We start from the raw sequence: 23,525 nt of genomic DNA, 5'->3' as shown, positions 1-23,525 counted from the left end.
TCCTATAAAGCTGCCATGATCTTCCAATACGATACAGTAGCTCAAACTCTTAAAGTTATTTCTGCACTGCTCTGTTCAACGTTGCAAGAACCAATGCTCTAGGTTTAGAGGATCAGCTCTCCCGAAAATCATGAATCAAAGTCATGCAACTTTCTATGACTTTTCATGATAGCTTTCAAGTGTTTTGGCCTACATTGACTTCAACAGCCACCGTCTAACTTCAGAAGAGGTTTGTACGCAACCCTCAAAGGTGTTCAAAGAAATGCTCCTGGCACGGTTGGAATGCTGTTGTAACGCTGTTGTAATACAACCTCTGCAGAGCAAGTCATCGGGGGTATCTACCTCGGGCCCATGTTGGAAGCCCAAGGTCTTTGATCAAGGGCCCGAGAGAATCAGGCCTCCCTGGGAATCAAAGGCAGAAGGAAAGGCACTTAAAACCACTTCTCAGAGTCTAACCATCTTTGCCTTCTTGTCCCAAATAAATACCTGAAGCAATAGGGACTCCACGAACCATTTCTGTCTGCATTATTTTTTACTTCACAGATTGGATACGGCTCCTGATGTGGGCTCTGACGAGTAATTCCCAAGTCAACATTCAACAAACTTCGCCCTACTAGCAAAAAAGTGATTTTCTGCCTTTTCTTAGAATTTGCTTCAGTGTGAACCAGAACTTTCACCAGCGTTCAAGTTTTTCAAGGTGTCTGCTCATGAAAACTTGGTTGTGGAGAATACTGCAAAGCAGCTGAAAGTGTTCAGCCCAGCACAATTGACTTGGATACAAATCCATAGAGGTATTTAGATACCTAATCGTCTCTGAAAGCAACCTGTGGGCTCTGAGACATAAATAACGTTAAGGATCTGTGCCTCACAGCCCAAGTCTCATTCAATGTATGCATAATGTAGTATCTCAATGCATAATGTAATCATCAACATGTCTTAAATTATCTGTAGAGTTATTTAGCCTTCATAACAGTGGGTTTAGATATTTATGCTTAAACAGCTTTACATTTACTGACTACTATTGGTGATGAGCCCTGACTAGGTCACTGCTTTTCATGGAGGAAAAAAACAAAACAAAACAAAATAAAAAAATACCCTCAGCCAAGTATTTGTTTCAAGCCTTAGAAGCTAAAACGCTTTAATCTGCAAAAGACTACAAGTAGCCAGAAGATCAAATCTTGAAATCTGTATTTCACTTTTCCTTAGGCTTTTCCAGTCAAAATTCCCACTGAAGTCAGCCTCCGACCACATTCCTCCAGAAGATCGCTGGCTTCATCCCTGTACAGTTCTTTATGGATTCTCCAGTGTGCTAGTCTTGCGCTAATCGTTATCTGAGCAGTCTTCATTAGCAGAGTGAAATCAACATTTGTACTCGAGGGAATAAAATAGTGTTTATTTTCTTTACCCTATCACATTAGAAAGAAAAAAAAGAGAGAGAGAGAGGGAGAAAGAAAAAGAGAGGGAGAAAGAAAGGGAGAGAGCAAAAAGAGAGAGAGAGAAAAAAGAGAGAGAGAGGAATGTATGGATGGACGGACAGACGCATGTAGAGAAAGAGTAGGTAATAGTGTCCCGAATCCTGCATGAACTAACTTCACCAGAGACAGATGTCTAAAATAAAGTCTAGTTCTCGTCTCACTTAAAATTAGTGAAAATCTGAGCTAACTCTTTAAAAAATACCAAATTATTTTGAGCATACATAACGAAAACAAGCTTTTGATCTAGGCCATTTTTTTTGCATAGTACTCAGACATGCATGAACAAATTTGGTACAGATATCAGGAAGAACTATGTAAATAATAACTGAGGACAAAATCTAGTTCATTTTCCAAAATGACTGTGCCTTAAAATACTCTTTAGTTGCAGCAGAAAACTAAATAACGTTATAACAGTATTTAATACATTCTCTAAATCTTACCAAGATTAGTTACGTTGCAAATACTGAAAATACATGATCCATGGCAAAATTAGAAAACCATTCAACTCATTTACTGCATCTTTGCTTTGGACTTGATTTTCAATCTATTCACAAGTTATTTAAGTGCAGCCAAGTCAATTAATTATCTGCTCAGACACCACATTGATTATTCCATAAAAGAAAGGTAGGATTCACATACTGTCTCTTGGTCCTGCATAAAGACTGAAATACGATATCCAAAGAAAGGCTTGTAATGCTGGTGATCACACAGAGTAGTATAGCTATTCTCCCCACCCCTACTTCCCAAAGAAGAACAGTAAAGAATTTACTCCAAAGCCTAAAGGTCGACAATGGTGCAAGTCACTGAAAGAGATTAAATCGTTCAAGACGGATGTTATTTAATTGATATAAGGGTGTATATGAAGTGTCTGAAACAAGCCTGTTAACACAATCACTTTTTGCACAGGAAAAGTATACACGTTCCTATCAATAGCAAATTATACTATTGTTTGCTATTATGCTAGCAAATTTTATATATATATAAATATATATATATATATGTATATATACACATACACACACATACACAAAATAGCACAGCTACAACCCAAATATATTCTATTAACCGAAAAAATCCCCCTCTTCACAAACTAACTGCAATAAAAACTTCACCTGGGCTTTAACGACGATCTTCTGACAGAGAGGAGTGGCTAACAGCACTGCGTTCAGAGGGGGCTGTTGGCAGCCTCCTCATTGGGTTCTACAGGAATGATGCTGTGCCAGCACATGGGAAAATCTGTCAAATATCTTGCATCATACTAGTCATATTTACAGTCTAAACCTCACTTACAAGAGCAGTTATACAATACATTTTAGAGCTTTCCTCTCAAATAATCCAGATCCGAATGAGTATGATAGAGGCATTTTTTCACTGGGGGATATGACTTCAAAATGAATGTGCTTAAATATAAAATAGTCTTCCTGAAGACAGACAAATGCTTCTACTCGAGAGCACAGTGTTTATGAAACAGCAGGCCCTTCAGTTGCCCTGGAAACTATATTTGTAAAGGGCCACAATTTATATTGTTCCTGAGGCTTTTAACATCTGCATCAAAGCTTCAGAAAATGAGAACTGCCAGGGAGTATTTATTCATAAAAGAAACAAACTTCACTTTAAGGAGGTGGAGTGGTGTATTTTTTTTCTTAGTTGATGATAAATGATCTTTCAAGAAGCAAAATAAGAAACTATGAAGTTGTACACTTGTGACGTGTTTACGGAAAGTCAAGAGCAATACACCTACAATGTTACACTTGCTGCCCAGGGTTACACGAAGAGCTTACTAACCAGACAGAAGAAGAAAAAAGCAACACCAACATTTTAAGTATTGTCACCATTTCTGTTTACCACTGTTCAGCAATGAAACTGAGCTTGCACCCAGACCAGACACCTCAGTCAGATTACTAGCTACTGTATAATCACAGAGTAAAGGAGAGTCCCTTACAAAAAACTTAAAATTCAGAAAGCTAAAATTAAGCAGGCAGTAAAAGTTCAAGTACTTAACTGACAAAATTGTGATAGTGCCAGGAAAAGGAAGGGCTTTATTTTTTAGAAGAATTATTTCAACTTAAAAATATATATATGCATACTCTGTCAGAGGTTCACAAATTTCAGTTTAGTTGTTTTAAGATGATTTAAGAACAGAAAGAGCCCATCCACTTCCTACTCTTTCCTCAACTCAGATACTGAAAACGATTGAAGGAGGAATCTTGATGCTCATACTCAAGCAAACTCATAACTGAAGTCAGTGCGTGAATTGCTTATTCAAGGAGGAAGTAAAACACACAAAGAGTTATCCTGATTTTTCCCATTTCTGCATCAATTTCCACTCTTGAAAAGAGTGAGGAATTGAAGAGGCACCAAGATGAATTCCTCTTCTGAGGGTCTTGCACAAGACGGAGTTGTGGACAATTTGCAGAAATCTCTATTTACGGCTTGTGTAATAAGCAAGTCCAGAAAAGATATCAAAAAAGAGACCTTCCTCTAGTCATGGAGATGCTTAGAGATGAATGAAGGGGAAATCTGTGCGCGTGCTATGCAAGAACACTAATGAGAAAAAGAGACAGACAGAATGCAGAAATTAAGAGGCCTCTGACTCATTTCCTTTGGGAGGGAAAAAATGAATGAGGAAAGAGAAAAAATAGAAAACAGGCAGGATACTTCTTTCAATATCTTTCAGAATAAATCTGCTCCATCTTTGTGTAGGCAATCGTAGACTTTAGACTAGCATTTACCATATTCAAATGTAATATTCAAATAGACAGCAAAACAGGCACAGTGGAAGTACCACAAATGAAAGCAGACAAAAGAAGGGAAATGGTGATTTTGCATGATATTTGATAAAATCAACCACTTATATTCCTCATATTGTAAACTTTTCATCTACTATTTAGTTATTTTAATTTGCTTTTCTGACGTATGCTTCAACCATGTGCTGTCAAAACACAAAACTACAGGTAAAAGGCCATAACATGTATGATAATGTCTTCTCCTAATACAAAATAGCTTAAAACAGCTTCTAGGAATCAATATCAATTAACACAGGGTTAAACGGCAGCTTCCCTTCCTCTTTTTCGTTTGACTAACCACTGATTCCTCTAAGCTTCCTCCCCACTTGGCCAGGTACACACATCCTACATCTATTCATTTTGTGCAGTGGAGCAAAGAGAAGACAAAATTCTTTGCAGGTAAACCAGTGAACTGTTTCCAAAAAAGTCTATTAATATTCCTTTAGAAATATCAAACAGAAATTAAAATTACTTTTCTAGAAAACATAGAATTTAAGGATCTTTTTTCAGGTTTCACATCACTTAGTCTTACAATTTCAGTCTCTCAGCACTGTCATAATTAAAATACAATATGTTCTGGGAAAAGACCATTCATCTGTATCTCTGCATTCTATCTGGGATGTAAAATTATAATGAATAGCCATTATAAAGTACAAACTATAGCTGGTTTCTTATAAAATGTGACGGAAAAATATTCAAAAACATACTTGTAGCTTCAGTTTGCCCAAGACAGAAAAAATTATGACATGAAACAATTCCAACTGTTATTGGAAAATATATGTATGAATAGCTATTCTTGGCTGTGTTCCTTGATGCCATCACTTCGGGTAAACAAGATCAACCTCTCATCTACAGCTTGTGCTGTTAATAACAAAGCTATTGAGGCAAATATGTTGGAAAAAAGTTTAAGTGGCTCATAAACATGCTCCATTTAACTGTAACATGAAACTCTTCACTCTTTTATGAACATCCTGCCCCAAGTCATCATGCAGACAAGAGGAAAAGGTTCATCTCAAAGTAATTGAAAAGAAGACATGACAGTACAGCTTAGCCCAGAGTAAATGGAAATATCTTAAATTATTCCTTGGGGCTTTGTGATGCTCAAGATGAAGCCTTTACTTTATGAAAACCTTGTCCCAGACAACCGCAGCTGGAGTCAGGCGACGTGCTCTATTCTCATTGATCTCTAAGTTCTGCCAAATTAATTCATTTCTCTATGTCTCCAAATTTTTTTCCTATTCTTTGCCACGTCTAGCAAGAGGACAAAGGATTGCCTGTTATTTGTGTACTTGTAACAACCAGCAAACTGAAAAACTAATTGAAGTTGACACCTGTAGGCATTACCATAACATGAATGGTAAATAATAAGAAGAAAAACTGAATTTCAGACCAGAATTTGAAGAGTAAGGTTCTTGAGCAATTCCTTGTTTGTTTTGTGTTAATATTGTCTCAGCTGTAATGAGAAAACTGTGATTTAGACACAAACATCTTAACCAAACAGTGCTTCCCTGAGACACTACTACAAAGTGAGACTGGTTTCAAGGTATATTTTAAAGCACTGCATCACTAATTTTCAGTAAACTCTCTCTTGCCTTTTCCATGAATTTGCTGCAAGACATTTATATTTGAAAATATGCATCCAAACTACTACGCAAGGCCTCTTCCTGAAAAATACTGCGGGCCAAACTAACAGAAAACTCTTGACTGTATGAGAATGCTTCAGTGCCGAGGAGCACGGGCAATTACAGAGTGTCATCTTTGCTACCATAACTAAGATTTTTTGGGGTGTCTTTCTTGTAACTCAGGTGTTCAGAACCAAATATAATCAAAGTAATAGTAAAAGGCAGAAACTATTTTGTATGCAGAGTAGCTAGTTTCCCTCTGTTCTGAAAGAAATAACATAGTTACATAACATTTCCATAATAATATGAAAAACCCATTGGTTTCCCATACCAAAATACACCATCATGCACAACTGGTACCAGTGACACTATTATCTTTAACTGCTCCAGAACAGACAGATTCTTGTGATTCACTCATTGAGCCTGCCATAATCGATATCCATACAAAACTTCTTTATGGATGCTGAGATGATTGTTAAAAGTTTTGGGGCATTGAAAGATGCCTAAAATGTATGAATTCACAACCTTGAACTCAAATTCATTTGCTAAAGCCATTTGGAAGTTACTTCCTACTTCTGGCAGTCTCTCTGTACAAACAGCTAAAGTGGGCAGTCCTTGGATTACTTTTAAGAGGTCTTTGAAACATAAGGAAATATAATCGTTGGTCCTTAACAGTAATTTATGTAAGTGAATTGTTTAAAGGTTGGGCACCTCTGCCGCAAAACGTTCACGGGTCCATCAGTGAAAACCATTGCTTTAGAGCACACACTTAATCAGTTTAACCTTTAAGCATATCGCCTGATTTACCTACTTTCCAAACAGCTGGATCTAAATTAATGCGCTTGTGTTTAGCGATAAACTGAAAAGCTAGGCTGCCTTTACAAAAGATGTCACCAGGGGCTAAATCTACTCCCACTGATGTGCACACACCACTGAAGTTATCATGGGTGTTGCTGCAGCACTTCATGAGGACATGAGCTGACTGAACAGTCAATCTAAGTAGCTCTGCCCTCTCTGCTTCCCCGGTTCCTCAGCCCTGTTCCCACCTGATCCTGCCAGCATCAAAGTCCCTGCAGCCACGATCAAGACTAGCAGACTCATCCGAGAGCTGTTGCTGCTAGACTGGTTCAAATCCGGATCAGCTCCCTGTGAGATGGTGTGAGTGCCTGTGAGATGGTTCCAACAAATTTGGCGTAATTTTCCTGCCAAAACATCTCCTAAATACTCCCCAACAAATCCGTCCTCAGCTGCAGTGCAGAGCTGTGCCAGCGCTCTTTTGTCATTTTATAATACACATAGATGCACATTATAATGCACATAGATGAGATTACAACAGAGAAGGGAAAGGCTGAATTGCCAAAAGGAAGCTGGTTACTTGATGGAGTCCATAAACTCACATACTTAATCTGGACTGACAGATTCCCAGCTCATAGCATACCTGTTACCTCAGATGGGACCGTATGGAGTGCTGTACATGCTTCCCAGTGCCATAGGCACAACTAACCTAAAATGAAAGCTGGAGGGAGTGACTTTGGAGTGCCTAGAGTGAATGCACCATCACTGCCTCAGCATGGCACACCAAGGTACGGTGCCCATACCTTTCACCACCTTCTGTATACAAAGCCCTGTGTTCCAGTTTCCCTGCCACAGGGGAAAATCTGTTAGTTGGAGTTACTGTGATATTTGCACACATTATACAGCAGGTACAAATGTGAGATAACATTCGTACATACAACGCTCAGCAGTGGGACAACATGCTTTAGACCCCAAGTGCACTAACAGGCTAGTGCGAAGAGAAGTCTGCTTCTTGCCTTTGGCATTAGGATTGTCACTGGCAGTCTTCTGTGTCCATCAGTTTAATAAGGACTAAATTAATCCATAAAATGGAAGGTAGGACCAAGCCGCTGGTGTTTGTTAATTGATAAAAGCAAGTCTTTGTATCTGATTATTTATTTAAATCTCAGAACTTTTCAAAAATAATTTCAATAATGTTACATTTAAGGAAAATATGAACAAGAAGAACACATGAATTTGTGTGGTATGAAAATAATCTTGTTTTAATGCAGTCTCTACAATGAAATGGGTTAGGCTGCAGTTTGGCTACAGCTGTAGAAGACTTTTCAAGGGTAACATCTGTTTGTCATTCAAATACAAATTGCTTACTGTTAAAAATGTTAACTAACAAAAGATCAAGTCAATTTTTGCCCGTGTATACTTCTCAGATATATTCCCACTTAATGCACCAATGCACACATTTGCACTACCTATATTAACTGAGGTTTTCAATTTTTTCCATGAGATGTGCCTTAGAGAGTACATTATTTTAGCAAGTGCTTTCTGAAATTTTCCCATCAAAGTATTTGAAGAACTTGAAATTTCTGAAAAAGATAAAAGCCACTAGATATATTTGAGCCCTCAGTTTTCTGCTTTTGTTTTAAGTCTATACCTCATAGGAATACAGGCATCATTTAAAATATGTATTGTTTAAATCTAGAGCTCTGCTTGGAATCAGTTCATAACTCAACAGTAAAAAACACTCATTCAGTCTCAAGAAAAACACTCCCACTTTCTTCCTAACGCTCAGAGGATCCTGTGCCAGGCTAGAAATCCATCCCTGAAGAGAGTTCAGTAGAGGAATAGGTCATAGTATATACAAATGATCCATTGTGCTCATTGGACAAAGATGGAAAAATTTAACTAAAGTCAATTTTTCCTGTGGTACTTTTCTGTCACAGCAAAATCCCTAAAAGAAGTAAACCCAGAAACTACAAACTCTGATAATACCTGTCAACACCTATAGTGATATACCTAAGCCACTGCTAGACCTCTGAGATCTACCTTGATCCCAAGAAGCTTTCCAACAGGAGACAGTTTAAACAACTCTGTGAAAACAGCTGCGAGATCTCCAAATGCTACGGAGATAACTATTTTTGCTGAGGATGAGTAACCTGACCCTCAGGGCTTTCACTGTTCAGCTCCTCCAAGACAGCCTGCTGCATGCCTGCTTTTCAGCCACGGTACCTGGCCATTTCCAGACGACTTACCCCTTTTCCTTAAAGAAATAACAACCTAAAAATACTTTGCATTTACTGCAGCATGCCACATGCCGTCCTAATGCGTTACCCTGCCATAACTTGTTGACGTGTCAAAGCCCTCAGTTCTCCCTTGGGACTGATTAGGCTCTGTGTGACTTTTGCCAGAGTAAAAATCTTGGCCTTTACCTAACAGATTAAAAAAAAAAAAAACAAGATAGTAGACTTTGTACCAACTCAGAGAGATGTTTCCCTCCCATTCTGTTGTTATGCATATTAATACTATCAGAGAGGAGGTCTTGCGAACTTTCATTATAATTACATGTAAGATACGTATATTACCGCGTAAGAAATTTTAGTAAAGCAGCACTGTCCACAGACTAAGGAAACAACATAAACAATAATCTAGCCTAATCTGGTACCTGCAAGCACCAAATAAGTAGTCTTATACTTAGAGCTGCAACTTGTTATGGAATTAGCTGTAGAGAAGATCCTGGTTGTGATACTGTTTTGCTTAGGAGGTCTCTACATTGATAGGTATGTGGGAAGTCAAATTTTGCAGTCTTAGTGAGGCAAGTACCATAGAAATGAAAATGACTAATTCAGTATGGCACCAAAACAGGCACAAGCTCATGGATCAGCTCAATCTGGGAGGTTTTTATGAAGGTGATTAGCATCCCTTCAGGCCTGAAAGGAAGTCCCCACCACAGCCATCAATGTATTTTTGATGGTAATAAATTTGACTCCCAGTTTTCCGGGAACTCTCACTAAAGCTGAGTAAGATCCTTCATTCTGTGTCCTTTCAGGATTAAGCATTTAATACTTTGCTAGTGAGCTTCTGGTTCTCCAACAGTGATGCTACGTGAAACTCATGCTTGCATCTCAGAAACCGGACTGTTGTCGTCAGTCTGTCTTACACATGTTGGTAGGCTATCAAAATCCCTTTAGATGGTAATAAAATTTCGAACAGTATCAACATAAATTTCAATTATGACTCTAAAGAAAAAAAAGCCTTTCCATCGTACAGCTCTGCTCTTGAACCATTTAGTTGCTATAAGAAAAAATACATTTACCAACATTTGTACTGTAGAATAAAATCATCTGCATCAAGGACTGTGTACAGTGAGATTACTGCAACTCAGAAGTGCATTCTATATCAGCTTTGAAATTATTCTTTAAAACTTATAGCCTTAGGAAAAAGAGTTTTCAATTGTCTTGTAGAAAGTAGTTATAAGTCTTGGAATTTTTAGCCTTCTCTTTTGTTTTAACATGTGGAATGGCAGCAACTATCAGGCACAAAGCCAAAGAAGCCATGATAGTACTTGATATTTACCCATGAAAGAATTTTTTTGGAGAACTTTAGATCACAGATTATGTATGCGTCAAATCCTTGCCTTTACAGAGGGCCAGCACAAGCTCTATGTAAACTTCAAAAGACAGCTCCAGGGGCATCTGAGATATGTTGTGAGAAAGACAATTTCTCCCTAAAGTTTCTTACATTTTGCCCAAAAGAAGGACAAATCCTCATGATCAGTAGCCAAGCTCAGTTCTTCAGTACCTGACTGCACCAGAGAAATGGAGGCTTTCGCAAATAACATCATAGAGATTTGGGGCTAAGGTTCATGAGTGCAGATTCACAAACTGACAAGACAGATGAAGTCCCATCACTGAATATCGCCCACCCTTGGGGAACTTAGAAAAGATCAGCATCCTGTCTGCAGTCATGCCCACCCCAGGAGAACGCTCCATCTTCTTGCATCTGGTTGATGTTCTCACTTGGGACAAGTTCAATGGAGGTCACTGGACCAAGAACTGCAATACCTGGCACACAGCCGACAGGGATTGGTTGCATAAAAGCAGCAGCAGAAAAAGAAAAAAGTCAGCAAGCAAGCAACACGTTTTTCTTTTTAAATGATTAGGTCCTCAGATGGTCCTCAGCCAGTAATGCTATGGAAATATTAATTGGGAATGTGAATAATACATAGCTTTGCAAGCGGTCATTGCCCATTTCAGTACTTTTTTCACTCTAACTCAATAACAACTGTAAAATTTCTCAGCATATACTTTCCTAAGTTCCAAGAATCAGAGCAGTGTGTTTTTCACATCCTTATTTGTTAGCAAGCTAGGAAAATCCTAAGGTTTACTCTAGATATTGTTCACCAAATAAATACCTTAACTACGCATAGGTTTGTACTAAACAGTGAGTATTCAGAGACTCATGTGCATGAGCTGCTTAATGTTTCTGTCAGATATCGAGTAAGATTTAGAATAATGCTATTGAGATTTAAAAAAAAAAAAACCCAAGCCAAACAATTTTATCAATCAGTCACCCCCCTCTAGATTTCAAATTTAGCAGCAGCAATGGAACTGATTAAAATCTCAGCAAAGGAAGCTCGCTCTCCTCTTAAGCACAACTGTCCTTTTCAGTGAAAGATATTCTAGAAGCTGTCACAACAAGAGCAGGCGCTTTCAGTTAGAAAAGTGCATTACCTTCCTATCAAAGCTATTTCAGCCTATGTGTTAATATTAACACATACTGTAGAGTGCAATGTAGAACAGGAATCCTCTCTTCAGGATGTGGTCTCCTAAAAGGGTAAATCAGACTTTTTTTTTTTTTAACAGCACCAGCAAGAAGAAATAGACTACCGATAAAGCAGCTTATTTTGGCTATCAGACGAGGCAAATTAACTTGGCTGTGATCTTCTCAAACTACTGCTGCCCGAAATAGAGGGAGAGTTGCATGGAGAAAGTAAGAAAAAACTAATGTAAACTTTCAAACTGGGGAACACAAGCAGCCTGTGTCCACCACTTCCACTTACATAACTGGGTGGGAGGAGGCAACACTCTTACTGAACGCAGAGATAACACTGACTGTGTTTGCGTATTTTGTAAAGCATCACTGTTCCTTACATTTGAAAGCACAGCTGAATGACAAACAGACCAGTCACTTCACCTCTAATCCAGCCACAGAGTAGAAACCAGGTTTATTCCAGCTCCCATAGACCCACTATAACTGATTTGCTCTAAAACAGCATGTATCAGCAAAGACACAAACACAGCTATTGCAGAGCCACATGCCAGGTATCATATCAGAGACCCACGAAGGGTGATCCTCCATCCTCAGAGCACAGTGCCAAAGCCCTGGATCCATGAGCCCATGGCAGCAGCAGCATCCCAAACCCCAACAGCCCATGACACTGATGACTCTCGAGAGGTAACGGCAATTTAATACAGAAGTATCTTCCCTATCTTGCCAGCCAGTCTGTTCATAAGGAGAGGTTCTTTTCAATGTAGTTACTATTGCAGTTAAACATATCTTGATTTCCTACATAACTCACATGAAATGGTGTGCCACTTCATCTAAGTGCATTCTAGGATGAAATGCTTACAGGAAAGAATAATTTCTGGCACATCACATAAATCCCCCCAAAGCCCTGTGAGATAGCTTTCAGGGTTTAGAAGTGGTATGAGGCTGAGGCCCATACCCTTTGGTTTGGATGAGCATTAATCAGTCTATCTCCAAGCTTCATTTTGCCCCACTATATTTTATACAGATTAGCTCCAACATGTACAGAAAGATGTTCTTTACTTAGAAGACATAGGCCTATTCTCAATTTTATATGAGCAAATTACACAAGTTCCAGTCCAGCACAGTATTTTTTTCTTGTTAATATTTCAAATTAAGGGTATATTTTAAGTAAACCTTTTTTATGTCTGTGTTTATTAATGTTATTTCATTTCCTAATTTTGTGTGGGTGGATAATTACTTTCATCTTCTTAGAGAGAATCACAAGCAAATTTATGGAAATTGAAAAACATTTCTCTGCTATTGTAGTGTATGAATGAACAACCTATGTAAAAAAGAGAAACTGGCAGATTGGCTATAAGCACCCCTTATTTTTATGTGCTAACCACTGTAAAAAATAATTAATTATGTTTACTTCTATAGTCTTAGCAGTTTTATAGGAGGACACAGAAGCATTTGTTACTGAATCCAATAATGAACACTGTACCAGAGCTAATGTCTGAAAGGTGGTGTTATACTGGAATATTGCTCTATGACGTTTTTTATATTAGCCATACTTAGATGAGTTCTTGCAGTACGCACCACTGGATCTCAGAGAACTTCTGTAGCTCCTGAACCCCAACTAAAGAAATAACTGTATTTCTTACAGCTTTCCCTCACGTTATTGCCTGCCTTAGAGCCACATGGGATCTAAACTTCTGAGATTTTCTACTCTTTCAAATGCTGCTGAAGAAAATATCTTTTCCTTCTATTCGTTGTATTTGGTGGATTTCTTTTTTTCAGGAACAGCTCATGTGGAAATTTCACACAGCATAAATATTCCTGCATTATATTTAATGTGCATGTATATGAATAAAATTTCAAATAAATGCTTAAATATAATATATGAATTAAAATGTATATTGTATTAATCTGCTTTGAAGGGAAGTACTCAGCCCATACTACACCAGAGTAAATCCAAGGTAACGCTACTGTCATCGGTTATTTCCATTTCCAGATGGAAAGGGCAGTGGCTATGCTGTTTCTTCATATTTCTCCAGGTACGTATCTTAAAAATTGGGAGCATAGCCAACCTCTCCCATGAAAAGTGGCCCAGAGGAAGAAAGTAAGAAAGAAGGAAACTGCATAGTTCAGAAATTTTAAAATAAAAGATTTGAGTGACTTGCATTCTTCGATGTTCTCACAGATTTATCCACCGTATCAAGCCAAAGATAGCTCTCAACCCTAAAATCTGAACCAATCTCTTCCACTTGCATTTTCCCTTCTTCTTCCTAACAGCAAGAGTCTTCCAGGAATTGCAGTACCTGACTTCTTCCTGCCAGCCATGTTCAAGATTTGTAAATCATGAACTTCTTAAGTTCTTGATGAAATTTTCTTATTAAATATTATGAATTAATCAAGATATGAAACCTGCGTAGGAGAGAATCATGCTACCCCTTTCCTGAGCTTCTCTACCCTCATAAAGAGTCTCTCAACAATTGTCCTGTTCTGGCACCTAGAGCTGAGGAGCAATAAGGAATAATGCTGTTCAGGCTCACCTCTGACCTTAAACACATGACATTCGCACTTGTTTATGATTTGTGCTACTTTGTTCCTGTAGAGGAGGCAGAAGCACACGGCTTTTGAATCTAAGAAAGCATAAGACAATAACTAACGGCAACAAGCAGAAGATATTATTTTACTGACGTTTTCTGAAATGGCAGCAGCAACATCTAACGCTGAGAATGCGACGCATCTAAACTGACAGAATGAGCTAAGAAAGGGTCTAGAAAGAAAACTTTTGCTCTAGTTAATGAGGACCATTTAATACAGACATCCAGGGCTGTGTTTAAAGCAGATGAAAATAAACTGAAACCCACCCTAGACAGATGCCGCACCGCACTTGTTCTATGCAGCAAGGCACTGTACTACAATAACAGCAGGGGAAAATGAGTTGGGGGGGGTTGACTTCAGAAGACACAGCAGATCACAAAGACAATTATTTCTTATGCTCAGTATCTTTTTGCATGAAGCCAGCAGTGAATATATGCAAAATCACATCTTCAGAAGCTGGTTATTAAGCCGGAGGGTTAATGAAAGCAGTGAATCTTCTACTGTGCAAAACTCTTGGCACAGTTCTACGACTGTGTCCCCACTGCTGCAGAACTGCACAAAACCTGCTAGATCAGGGTGCATAGGTAAAGGAAGGAACAAACATAATAAATTCAATAAACTCCGCAAAACAAAAATAAAAACCCTCAATAATTTTTACAATAGATGCCTCAAAGGTCTTTAACCTCAAACTGAGTGCCCTTGAGTTAGGAGCTGCACAAACTGAGTTTTCACATAATAAGTATGGAAGCTAACTACAGCCCCTAATTCCTAAGGTTATGTGCAACTTTCCCTTATTAACCAGGGACTAGACAATGACATTTTACCATTCTGAAACGAGGCCACCATTTAGCCCACTTTGTTAGCAGCAAAATAAAAGCAATGATGGGACAGATGGAGACAGTCTGAAACGCACCTATATGAACAAACACTGCAACCATGTAGCCCTGTAATACAGTACTGCACAGTACTGTTGCTAGCAATAGGTCATAAGCTTTGTGCTGAGTTTGCAAAGCCTCTGGTCTGAGCCTTGTCAGGCTTGCTCTGTTCTGAACTTTTTCGGCCTGCCTGCAACTTTGTCTCACTTGGTTTAGACAGAACAGCAATTTTTCTAAATTACCAGGTGTCTATGGCTAATTTGTGTTCCTTTTGTTTATCTTTGCATGGTACCACCATGGTTTTATGATTCTAGCACACAGTTGTAGCATATAGAAATACAGGCTTGGTATGATAACAGAGTCCGTGAGAAGTGGAGACACGGTGCAGTGTAGAGGAGTACAGGTACAGGATGATAAGAGGTGGGGCACAGGCTCCAAAAAACTCACCAATGGGCAATCAAAGAAATGCAGACCTGAACATGGAGAAAACTGGTTTTAGGGGTAGCAAAGAGAACAGCTAACATACGTAAAAGGCACCATATAAAGTAAATTTGATGTAAGAGGCAGCTGCAGACCAATGAAGGAACAGTGAGGTGTAAAAGAGCGTTAGCAAACATGTACAAATGACCCCAAGCAGATCCTAGAGCAAGGAAGAAGAAATCAGCAACACGAACATCACATCCTCCCAGTGAGGGACTCCAGCTGCTGACCACTCGCCATAACACCACCTTCACCACCAGAAACCACCAACCTTAACACCCACAGAAGCAGGGGAATGGTGAGCATAACATTAGAAAAATGGGAAGAAACTAAGGAGTGTGGGTATAACAATTTTAACTGTACTACTACTATTTTTCTGCACAGAAGTATTCTTTCTCTTTCTGTAGTAATTAGATCTAGACTAACAATGATTATTGGATTTGACTATTAAATATACTAAAAATGATTCCTGACTTTATATGTAAGGCGTGTTTCCTTTTTTGCCCATACAAGATTTTGAGCATAACAAGACCAAGATATGTTAGAAATGTTTGACAAGTCATTCAGATCTCACCATTAATAAAACCAATGCAAATTGCCTTCAGATTTTTTTTTTCCAAAGAAAATGCACAAAATGGTAGAGGAAGAGGTGGAGCCAAGGAGAAAGAAAGAGTGAGTGAGCAAGGGAGAGAGAGTGAAGAGACTCACAGATTTACAAAAGTAAAGGATAACTCTTCCAAAATCACTTACAGTTTTATCCTGCGGATGCTTATACTTGTGGACTGTTTAAGTTGAATATGAAATCAAACAAGAACATACGGAGATGCTAAGAAATTATGTGATTTGCTGAGCACTATACATTTACAAGACCATAAAACATATTGTTCATACCTTGTGGAAGTACAGGAAAGTCATATCCCAGTGAAATATATTTACAAAATCCATTAACTAATTGCCAGAAGACCACCTTTTTCTAAAACTGATTCAACTACTAATACCTAACACCAATGGACAGATCAGCATACTGGACAATAAAGATAACCTAAATGACTAGGCATACTGAATGACTAACAGTATCAGTAACCATATGAAGAAAGAAACAGCAATATAAACTGTCAGTTCAATTCACATCAGAAGTACCCTGACAATGCAGAAAATTCTAATAAAAAAAGGAATATAAAGAAAATGTTTTTTATAAAAGATGCAGATGTTAATGGAAAAAAAAATGAAAGAAATAGCTTGATATCTAAGGGAAAGATCCAGAAACTCCAGGAATAAAACAAGCTCCAACTCATGCAAAGTGTTTGTGCAGCCAAACACCACAGATAAGATGCTTTACATTTTTTGTATATTGAACGATGCTGTTGGGATCAGCTCTTCCTTAATGCATTATGAAATACAATGGCACACATATGCATTATGTGTGCTTCCAAATTAATTTGCTAAACAGTGGCACTGGCTAATAAATTGCACTTAGTACTAACTTTGGACCATTCCACTTGTGTATATGCTGTTCACAAATCTCCCTCCAGAAGCAGCAACCCTCATGCTACAGACTGGTGCTTAACACTACTAGAGAGCTAGAAACCTCCAATCCAGCAAAGCGAGACATGTCATCTTGGTATAGCAAAAGACATGATGAATTTATTTACAGAAAAAAAAAAAACTATATGGGGGAAGTTTTGGAGTTTTTCACTAACATTAGTGTAATATTTCCTGTCCTCTGAGGTTTGCGGAGTTGGACACATGGTAGTAAAGTTGCTTTTTCTTAAAGTCATTGTGCTCAGAAAGTATTCTGTAACAAACTTATAAGCATTTAGGAGAGGGTCTGTGCTTTCAGTGTGTATTTGGACCATTCACTGGACCGGTTAACCGACATCTGGTCCATGATGGGGATCCATAGGTTTTACTGCAACACAAACAACAATATACTAGCCATAGTTGTCCATGCACAGGCTATGCAGCAAATCATCACAAAGAATTGCTCCAAAAAAAAAAAAATTCAGTTCTTTGAAAATTGAGTTTGTGAATATGGCGAAATACATTGGAGGGAAGCAGCATTCTCCCCAGCCTATTAAGCAGGAGAAAAACAACAGAACTTATCTGATAAATTATTTGTTATTTAGTACTTCTCCAAGTCTGTATGATTCTTGCCAGTTCCCCAAAGGCTCCTTGTTTCTCAAGCAGGCAGGACCATTAGCATGCTGATATTGTTTAGAAAGCCATGAACAACAGCAGTGTCAGCAGCCTGCAGACTCAGGAAGCCAAAAGCACATTAATCTCTACATGGAGCGCTATACTCCAGAAACTCCTGTTCTTCAGCACCTAGGGAAAAGGACTGTGGTCAATCCCTGGCAACCCTCATGCCACAAATGAAGATTAAAATCCCTTTTTAGCTATGTGCCTTCCACACATTAAAAAAGGAAGTTTAAGTAATCTTTTAACGTGGACCAAAAGTCAACTTGAAGCTACAGTTACACATGGATATTGAGAATCTTTCTTTAACAATAGCAGCATCAATGTTTGGAAAGGCACGCAAACAGGAAATTTAAATGGCTTGTTAGCGTACAGGGGTACTTGCAAGACTCACAGATAGTCTTAATACTAATCTTTGAGAAACACCATACAGAATCAACGAAAACGGTCCCTCAGCGGTATTCCATAGGTGTGGAGCAGAAAAACTAAGCTTTGCACCAAACTCTAATAGGCACTGGAATAGAGAGCTGAGCTGTCTTTGATTTGCAACCCTTCTATTAGGCTGCTAGACTCTACCTTCTACGCGAGAGAAACAGAGGTGTGGAGATTAACAGTTCCTTCAGTGATGTGTTCATTAATTACATTTTAACACTAGCAGAAGAAAAAATAACTATACAACAGTATAACGATGACTCCTTGTGTTACACCAGATTACTATCACACTGACCTGGAAAGAGTTAAGCTAGCAAATACAACTGTAAGTATTAAATACATTATTTTAGCCAACTGTTGAACCATCAGCTTTCTTCATGTTACACTTTATATAGTCTACCAGTTCCCCACTACAATTTTGTTACTTGCTGAAATCAATGAAAGCACAAATCATATAAATAAATAACAGATGTACGAAACTTGTTTTAAATACAGCCAATATACAATAACATTGTTTTCTCGACACAGTGGAAAACAAAATATCTTTTCACTAATAGCACCCTTCCTTCTTCTGCTCTTTGCTACTCAAGTTGCAACTTTGGTTTTCCAAAAGAACTGGGTCAACAGGGTGCTAACAAATGTCTGCTCTTTCACAAAGATTTACATCATATGTGTCGGTACTTCATAGGTATATGATTTGCTTATGAATTTTCTGTAAAAAGTATACTTTTTTTAAAAAAAGGACAAAAATATTTAAAGGGCTAAAAAAGAGTGATTTAATAGTAAGTCATCAAAATGTGTGCGTGCCACAACCGAGTAACTTCTGTGAGCAGCCTCCACTTTCCTCACCCCATCTGCCCTTCATGTCTCTAACACCCACTCACTGCATCACAACAAAAATTAGATTAAGCTCCTTGGGGCAGCGTTTTGTAGTTCTGTAACTGCTCTAAAGCACCTACAATATATTTGGACATTACAGGGAAAGAAAGACTAGAGTACACGTTCTTAGACCTTTCTTTGTAGCTTCTGCCTTCTATGGTTACTTCCTCACACTTTTACCCAAGACAATATTTGGCAAGAACATTTTATTCCACAGCTCCAAAAGGAAGTGAAGGGGAGTCTGTCTAATGTGACTAATAAGCTGTTGATTATATACATCATTTACATCTTTATCACAGCATCACATAAGATATGCAAAAACAGATGTGGAATCAACACATCTTTTGCCATGAACTTACTCCAAATGGGGCCAAGGTCGCCAGCAAGTATTTTCTGTATTATTCATATTCTAGATTTTACATACATATGTTATATTTTATTACATTTCAGGTAAGAAGTCAGCAGGAAAGATGGGCAGATTGGAATCTGCCACTTGTCTAAAAACCGGAAAGATAAATCTCAAGCTCTTCCATGTTACTCCTTGCTCTCCCTTCGCCTCCCAGCACTCCCATTCCTCCTCTCCTTTTTCTGCATTCATGTGTCTCTGACAAGACAAACCCTCTCTAATGGTGGAGAGAGCTAGAAGCAACGAGCCTGCGATCTCCACAGACCACCCACAGACAGCACTGCACTGTCAGGAAACTATCACGCTTGAATTAAATGTGCTTTACAGTGTAAACCTCATAACAAACTTTTCCCATAATGAGCTGATCTATTGATTTTAATACGCTGAAATGTTCGTACATTTATACGAATGCAAATTTTAAGCACACCATGGGGCCCAGGCAGGCTCTGATTCAACACAATTGAAGTCAATGAGACCTCTGGCATTCAAGGAGCTGCATACAGTGATTCTTCATGCAGCATGGAAAGGAAAACACACACTGAAAGTCCACTTTGGAATAAACCCCTTCACTTGCCTACGTCTGTTTTTAAAGTGTTGAACTTGAAACACCATGAAATACTCAGTCTTGCTGACTACTTGTAGTGCTGGTTCAGCTTTAGTGGAATTTATTAGATCTGCACTTTTTTAAAGCTCAGGCCAAATAAAATTCAAATTGGGTCCCAGCCTGAGTCGCTCAAAAATCAGAGGCTTCTTTAACAGAACTTTGGTCTCAGCAGTGCTGGTGTTTCTGCATTTCTGCGTACAGCAGACTTGTATTTAAAGACTGAAATTTACCCCTCTGTTAGGGGTTGAGGGGCAAAGGGCTGGGGGGAAGAGCACAGCCACTCATGCTCTGCACGGAGCAGTCCTGCCTCCTTGACAGTCTGACTGCACGCTGCGTCTATGCGCACTGGGACGGTCGTGATAAAATCCAGTGGCTGGAAAGCAGATCGAGGCTGAGCGCGAGCATCTATTCTAGCCTTTACAAAAAGAGCTGCGATACCCTCAGGACAGCCAAATAAAATTAAGAAGATGTGGCCTTTATACAGCTTCAAATTTCCAGACATTGTGAAATCGTTGTTGGGGGGGGGGGGAGGAGGACCCTTCTATAAGGACCTGTTCTATAAAGAACAGGTCCCTTCTATAATCAGGGTTAGTCCATAAGACATTTTGCTTGCAAATGTGTGACAAATCGATGTGCATTTCTGTGCGATGCAAGTTCACAGACCAGTTATTTTGCCTGACTCAGAGCTGCTTTCTGCCTCCTGTTTGCCTCCAGCAAAGCATACTGCTCAGGGGACTGCATACAAACTACTGAAATTACTTTGGTTGGGGGGGAGAGGGTGATGAAGAAGAAACCTACATGTGTTATATCAGCCCCTAGTCAAATATTTTATGCATTTTTAAGCTAGCTTCTTGCCTGTTGAATACCTGAGTTAAACTCGCGTGAAGAAAAAAGTTAGCAGCTTGTCGCTCTTCAAAATATTACTCATTCAAGCCCTCGGTTAGATAATTTAGTGCGCAGACATTACTGTCAGCTTCTTTATGTTGTTTGTCTAGAACAGCAGGTGCCACACTGAGCTGCAACTTACCATCAAGGAAAATTTGCCTCCATGTCAGGAGAGCCAGGATAGTCTGGACTTCCCGAAGGACTAAACTGGTACCCAGTAAAAAGGGCTCTCTGCAGCCCTACTCAAAGGGAAATGTGTTAGTGCTTTTAGTATCCTTTTGGATGCTATCAAAGACAACTCCTGTCAGTGCTCCTGCATTTCATCAGCTCTCCCCCTCATGGAAACTCTAAATCACGCATTTAAAAATAGACCATCAGATTATCTGGGTAAATCATAAAGCTCAGCTTATCTCTCTCTTCCCCTTCGAAATATACAATTTATTTTGTCCACCAGCTCAGCAGCATCAAGCCGAGAATAATCCTGTACGTCTCAGCAACCCGACTGTCTTCGTTTGCCCTGTGTACCTCCATTATGTGCATATATGTCATGTTTGGGTGTGTTTGCGCGTGCATGGAAGGAGGGAGAAGGAATTTACACTTCTGGGCGTGAAGGTGTACAAATGCACATCTGCTCATGGCAATGTTTACGCCCGCGTCGACTCCGTATGTCCTAGCACCACAACACAGCCCCACACGGCCAAGGAGAATAATACGAGGATTCGGCAGAAGTAATGTACTAAGTACTTCAATTATGCACTGAATTATTATTTAACACTAATCTAGACCCCAGACCCCGTGTGCTTCCCCTGAGGGCAAACATAACCGATACAACACGAGGGAGAACACACAAATTTTCGATTTCTCTTTCCCAATGGTTCCGAGGCACCAGATAGCGGAGCTGTGAGCAGCAAACCCCGACTCTCAGCCCCAGCGCTTCCCCCCCCCCAACACACACATCTCCTCCTCCTCCCCCCCCCCCCCCGCCAATGCGGCCCATGAGGCCACGGGAGCCGGAGAAAGCCCTGCAGGGCTATAAATAGCTGCTCGGGGGAGGGGGGGAGTGCAGCAGCACGTTTCCCAAGATGTTTGCTGCAGAGGGAGGTTTTGCCGGATTAATTCAGCCCGGGGGGGGGGGGGGAGAACTGCTACGAAGTTCACCGACATGCAAAGTACCGTGGGTGGAGAGGGGGCAGCAGCTGTGTTGGGGACTGCCACGCACGCTGCGAGAGCAGGCGAGGGGGGCTCCCCCTCTGGGTTTCCTGCCTCTTTCAGCCCTTTTCTCCCGCCGCTGCCCTGAGCTGGGCTGTGAGCGCGCAGGGTCCAAGGTGGGCTACGACTCAACTCGAAGTTGGTACCTGCGCACGCAGCGCACTGCCCGCGCTCAGCGTGCGCCGAGGCAAGGCGGGGGGGGGGGGGGCTCTACACAGGCATCGGCTTTGCGCCGACCGGGGCCGCGGCGCCCCTGCCCTCCCCGCAGCTTTTCCTTTCCGCCGCGAAGTTGAGAGCGCCCGTCTGCGGCCAGCCGCCCCCCACCGCCCCTTGCAACTTTCTGTAACTAGCGGGGTGCGGCGGAAAGGGCAGCTCCGTGCCGCCGCCGGGCGCGCACCGCACCGCACCTCCCCGCGCACCTCCCCGCGCCCCCCACCGCGGGCCCCGCGGAGGAGCGGGCGCGCACGGCGCGGCGCGGCGCGGCGGTGCCCTGCTGCAGTGCCCCGGCCCGCTCTCACCGTCCTCCAGAGCCGCTGCCGCTTGGCACTGACGGAGGTGGCGGTGACGATGAGGTGGGAGACGGACACCACCAGCCCGAAGACGATGGCCAGCAGGGTCCGGACGGGCAGCAGCGAGTAGGAGACGAAGGTGACCAGCATGAGCTGCCACATGCCCTGCTCGGGGGCGCTGGGGGGCTCCATGCCATAGGCGCCGAGCGAGAAGGGGCAGCAGAGGAAGGAGAAGGTGAAGCTGAAGAGCAAGGTGAGCTTGACGATCTGCTGCAGCTGCGTGACCTGCAGGTACTTGACATTGGTGACGATGAAGAGGGAGAGGAAGATGATGCAGTGCACCGGGTGCGAGCCTTTGGAGATGGTCAGGCTGGGGCCGGAGAGCAGCTCCACCAGGGCCAGGCTGGCGGTGAGCACGATGAGGACGGCCAGCGCCTTGAGGGTGGACGTCTGCTCCAGCTTCAGGTTGTAGCTCTGGAAGAGAGCCTCCAGCTCCTTGCAGTCAAACTCGTCCTCGCAGGCGATGGCATCCAGCAGCAGCAAGGGAGGGGGGTCCCCCAGCCCGGCGCCCGCTCCCGCCGCCGCGGCAGCCGGCGGGGAGCAGCAGCAGTGGCAGCACTTCTTCCTCTTGGTCTTGACTTTCTGAAACGGTATTTCCTCCATGTCAGGGCCATTCATAAACCCCGGGGAAGAGATGCTCCTCCTGGTGTCCCCCGCTGCTGCTGCCGCCGCCGCCGCTCCGCCGCCGCGCTGCTCATAGAAGAGAGGGGGGCTGCGAGCTGGAGCGCGGCCGCCCGCCCGCCCGCCCGCCGGCCGCCCCCGCGCAGCGGCTCCGCGGGCGCCGGCAAACGCCCCCCGCGGAGGCCGCCCGGGAGCCGGGCTGCCTGGGACGGCGGCAGGAGGGAGAGCCGCGCTGGTGTCAGCGCGCCAACCTTGCCGCTTTCTGCCTCGCCTGCTCGCTCGCCCCTCCACCACCACCACCACCCTCCTCCTCCTCCTCCTCCTCCTCCTCCTCC

The 23,525-nt window shown here is 41.4% G+C and overlaps 1 protein-coding gene across 6 annotated transcripts in view; it reads right to left on the bottom strand.

The window, feature by feature from the left end:
* Positions 1-23,307, bottom strand: part of ADCY1 (adenylate cyclase 1) — a 163,250-nt gene extending 139,943 nt beyond the window's left edge. For all 6 annotated transcript variants that reach the window (XR_011139776.1, XM_068936073.1, XM_068936074.1 and 3 more), the window contains exon 1: positions 22,519-23,307. Coding sequence is in view for 5 of the 6 variants with exons in the window: in XM_068936073.1 (XP_068792174.1) it covers positions 22,519-23,187 (669 nt within the window). In the remaining variant the exon portion in view is untranslated. The remainder of the gene's footprint in view (positions 1-22,518) is intronic.
* Positions 23,308-23,525: the final 218 nt, after the last annotated feature.

The sequence above is a fragment of the Struthio camelus genome, chromosome 2, assembly GCF_040807025.1.
Source record: "Struthio camelus isolate bStrCam1 chromosome 2, bStrCam1.hap1, whole genome shotgun sequence".
NCBI classification, from domain to species: domain Eukaryota; kingdom Metazoa; phylum Chordata; class Aves; order Struthioniformes; family Struthionidae; genus Struthio; species Struthio camelus.
The sequence above is the reverse complement of the archived record's forward strand: the minus strand, read 5'-3'. Positions and strand labels throughout refer to the sequence as shown.